Source organism: Sinocyclocheilus anshuiensis, unplaced genomic scaffold, assembly GCF_001515605.1.
Source record: "Sinocyclocheilus anshuiensis isolate Anshui unplaced genomic scaffold, SAMN03320099.WGS_v1.1 scaffold1073, whole genome shotgun sequence".
NCBI classification, from domain to species: Eukaryota; Metazoa; Chordata; class Actinopteri; order Cypriniformes; family Cyprinidae; genus Sinocyclocheilus; species Sinocyclocheilus anshuiensis.
In genome coordinates this window covers 129,944-134,610 of record NW_015555774.1, presented here as the reverse complement: position 1 = coordinate 134,610, position 4,667 = coordinate 129,944, and the positions used below count along the sequence as shown (strand labels likewise).

Sequence of the window (4,667 nt, the reverse complement as noted above, 5' to 3'; positions counted from 1 at the left end):
AAGAGCAAAAACTTCTGATTGGCTAGTAATGTTAGTTTGGTTGAGAGTGAAAGCTGTGTTCCTCTCATACGTTGGTAGGCGAACTCATGAACTCGAAAGTGATATCAACAAGTGTTTTTAAATGTAGGACGACTTTTTTTCCTGCAGCCAAACGCCGCACGCCGGAGATCTTTAAGCCCGGCATCCTGCATTCTATCATCCAGTTCTGTTTGGAAATATTTCTCTGTTCCTCACTATTGTAATAGTCGATCTGTCTGTCATCTAGCAGACCCATAGCACTGAACTGATAGATGCCCGGCAGATCGACAGGTTTGGACAAAGCCGTGTAAATGTAATACAGTGAGCATTTCTCTGCAGTAAATTTCCCAAACCAGTGCTCTGAAGGAAGACATTTATTTTTCTCTGACCTTTAAAAGACCTGTTTTCTCACACGCTCCAATTTAGTGTAATTTTTGTTCTATGCATGGAAAGACCATGTGGAAAGTCTGCCTACAGTCTCATCTACAGGGTTTTTACACTACTTAAAGGGGTCATATGATGCAATTAAATTTTTTCCTTTCTCTTTGGAGTGTTACAAGCTCTTGGTGCATAAAGAAGATCTGTCCAGGCACGTGCACACATAGACATCAAAGGGGGCTTGAGCACCTGCCCTTTTTCTTCCTCGAGAGAAAGTGCCCTTTTTTCTGGGGATTTTTTTTTTTTAATAAATTGTGTGCGTGTGTGTGTGTTTCTGTTTGCGCACAGCTGTCCCTGTCAAACAAATAAAAAATCAAAATATCAGGTCGGGTCAGGAAATGTTGAGACTGTCTCCCTCCGCATCTCCGCAGCACAGCAGTGTAGCACACATTGATCAGCTGCACATCACAGACAGATAGACAGAGAGCCGCAGAAGTGAAGCCCTCCCTCCCTTTCCAGTTGTGTTTGTCTTGCTGTGGAGGTAAGTGGTGATGAACAACAGACTAAGCTACCTGTGCCCCGAATTTACAGCTAATTATCCCATCCATGACTCATGAGAGCTAACAAGTTAGCTAAAGTTTAATTAAGGCAATAGGAAGTCTATTAGGTTAGACCAGTGCAGGTTCTTTCACTGCATGATTCAGTTTATTAAAATGCATTTAAAATGATCACAAAATGCAACATATGGGGGCAGAAATGCATTTATATAATTTCATATAGTTAATCAGTATCACAGGAAGACTGGCTTTTTTCCACCAAAAAGCAGCATGATTACAAATGTGATACTGATTTTATACAGCAGTTCAACAAACAAGAATTTAATATTAAGACACTAACGTTTGGACACAATATTGACTGTTTTTGCTCTATTTCGCCGACAAATATAATTTCAATTTGCGTCGCTGAGCAACATGATGTGTTTTGTTCCTGAGTGAATCATCGTTTAAATGATTCAGTTCAGTCGCAATGACTCACTTATTAATAGTGACTTGCTGCCACCTACTGACAGTTTTAATTTCACATTTAAAGTATCTTTTCATATATTTTTAAAAATAATTTCAAATGTCAGTATTTAACGTTTTATGTTTAAAATATCAAAACAGTATTAATGCATTTGTAACTGCAGGTTAAATACATTCATGTCCTGCATTAAACAGTGTGTAAATTCATCAATGTCCCTTCAGCTTCTGTGTTTTCTCTGCATTGCAAAGATGAATTTTGTCAATACTGATTTTGGACTGGTAACAGCCCGAATGACTTATTATTCTAATAGACTGATTCAATTTAAGAATTTAACTGAAAAGATGAGGCACACTTTTAGAAAAAAAGGCTTAAAGGTAAAAATGCTCATAAAAGGTAAAAATAAATTAAGGCTTAAAGGTAAAAATACTCATAAAAAGGTAAAAATACATTTCTATCACTGCTGTGAACTAATCACCACACAGAATATGCAGAATATGAAAAACTTTAGGAGTCAGCTGTCCACGGTAGTCCTTAAGATATCAGCACAATAACACACTCAGCAAAATATCATCTAATTATTGTTCTCGATAAAATCTCAGAAAATATTGAGATATATACAATATTGCACACCCCTAATATATTTAATGTTTTGTTCAGAAAAAAATGAAGTGCCCTTTTTTCCACTTGAGCCCCTGCCCCTCAAAACGTCCCAGGAACCATGGAGGATTAAATAAGATTGAATGTGTCCATTTATAGGTAGATTTACTAGATTTCTCTACATTTCTATAGGGTGTCCATACATGCTTTTTTTTCCAGGACATGTCTTCTTTTTTGACCTAAGAAAAAAAAAGGCCAATCCTTTTGCTTTATACAGTTTTTATATTGCCCTGCGCTGGACTGTTTTCTTAATCCCGCTCCCGCACAAAACACACACAAAACATCTGCAACTTTTTTACTGGAAGGTTAGTTTATATGGTTATAAAAAAATAGGCTGGAACGTTTTATCTATAGCCTGTTATATATACTTTTTTTGCATACGAAGTTAGCATGCATTTCTTCTCAAACTGAATTACTTTCGTTACAAAGACGTTTTAAATCTTGTTACTTTCAGTTATGTTATTCTCTGATAAATGCAGAAACTTTAAATCATTTACCTGCTTGAAGTATAGGAGGAGTGCCATAAAGAAAAAGAACACAAAGCAGAGCAAAGATCTTCGTCGCCACACTCGTTCCCCCATGACTGAAAGCCTTTAAATGTGTAAATCTGACTAATTACTCATTTTTAAATAATTGAAAGCAAAAGCTCTCAGCAACAGACAACTAGTCACAGAAAATAGCGGTTGATGTTTTAACCAATGAGAAAACAAAACGATTACATCATGTGTATCAGGGAAGAAGTGGAGACCCAGTCAACACGTGAGATCATGCGATGATCACACAACATAATCTACATTGTGCATAAAACTGATTAGATATTTAGATTATATGTATCTTTTTTCTGAGAAACTCCAGCATTCTCTTGAGCTAGCCTACTATATGTCCATATTAATTTGGACATATTCGAAAAGGGCGTTTTCATTTCAAATCACTCTCCATCCCCACTTAAGTGTTTTACAAAAGTCCACACTGAAATGTACTTCGCAAAACTTAAAAGCTCAATCAGTTGATACCGAGAGACCAGACAAAATAAAATTCTCATGCTGTTCTTCTAGAACGATCATTTTAATAGCAAAATATCCCACCATTCACTGGTGCATCCCAGTATTGCTCAAAATCGATATTCGGTCTAAAATTAAACTGTCATGTTTTGCAGCAGGATATGAGATATAAAGTTCCAACACACTTGCCTGAAGTTTCTAGTGATCCCGAAGACATTGAGGTGTGTTTAATTGGGATTTGTTTAAGGCCGGGTAATATGGCCAAAAAATTATCACAATAAAATTGTTCATATCAGTCAAAACCGCATGATAATGATAATGAATGAACTGTCAAATCCTAATTTCTTTCAAGTTTAAAGGTAGATTTCTTCTCCTGAATGAAAATTAATTGAGGTTTTAAATGAATCTTTTTGTCGGAACATGACAGTAATCAAAACACATTTAGAATAAATATTTGCACGAATGCTATAGCTCAACAACAACCATTACTCCTTTGATACATTTAATACATGTCTACATTAATGATATAATAAAATTCCATATGTACTGTATAACCCACATTTCATGCCACAATACCATGGTGCAGTTAGTGTTACTACAGTAAATCCATGGTAACACCGTGTCTACACCGGACGCAAGCGGCGCGGCGCGACAAAATACGATATAACTCATTATAATCAGTGATGCTGTCTACACTGGATGCGGCGCGGCGCACCACGTCAAATCCCCGACAGTAAACTGCTGCCAATTCTATTAATGACGTATTTATGATGATATTTTCAACGGTCGCTTTGTTGCGTCCAGTGTAGACAGACTTTAGCTGTTGTGGCGCGGCGCAACACGACAACTGTCGCGTCCGGTGTAGACACGGTGTAAGTCCATGTAAAAGCCTTCTAACGTGATTGTTCATGGCACAGTGTTTCTTGTGTTTGTCAGCGCTGTTGAGAACGTCACTGCTGTTCATCTGGCCTTCACCGAGACATTTGTGCACCATATTTGTTGTAACTGACAGGAGTTTACTAACAACGTTATTCTCTTCCGTAGAGCTGCTTTACATCAGATTTTGGGTTTGCCTCATATTTGAAGTTTGCATCATAGATTCTGTGATTTTCATGTTTAATATTGTGAAGCAGCTTTCAAACGGATTGTATTGAATAAATCGCTACAGAAATATAGGTGACTTGACCACTGATCTAAAGGGACAGTTCACACAAAAATCAAAATTCTGTCATTATTTTCTCATTTCATGCTGTTACAAACGCCTAAGACTTTGCTTAGTCTTCCAAACACAAATTAACATTTTTGTAATGAAACCTCAGAGTTTAGTCTCTCCACTGAAGATTGAGTGGTTTAATTCAAGTCTTGTGAAGAGATACGGTCACTTTATATGATGAACTGATTTTTAGACTTTTATTCACATATAAACACACATACACTGAGAGCTTCACATATGGTAAACATGGAAGCTTGTTTGTTTGTTGGTTTTCATGCAACATGCACAGATGAGAACCAATGAGGTTTGTTCTAAAATGTCTCACAAGCTTCTCTGTTTACCATACGAGTATGTTTATGTGTCAACCAATGTGAATT

At 36.8% G+C, this 4,667-nt stretch overlaps 1 protein-coding gene across 1 annotated transcript in view; it reads right to left on the bottom strand.

Annotated features, from left to right (window-relative positions):
- Positions 1 to 4,071, bottom strand: part of LOC107674474 (zinc-alpha-2-glycoprotein-like) — an 8,251-nt gene extending 4,180 nt beyond the window's left edge. Inside the window, exons 1-3 of the mRNA XM_016468452.1 lie at positions 3,976 to 4,071; positions 2,574 to 2,667; positions 161 to 351 (exon numbers count right to left, since the gene is read on the bottom strand). Coding sequence (XP_016323938.1) covers positions 161 to 351; positions 2,574 to 2,667; positions 3,976 to 4,071 — 381 coding nt within the window. The remainder of the gene's footprint in view (positions 1 to 160; positions 352 to 2,573; positions 2,668 to 3,975) is intronic.
- Positions 4,072 to 4,667: the final 596 nt, after the last annotated feature.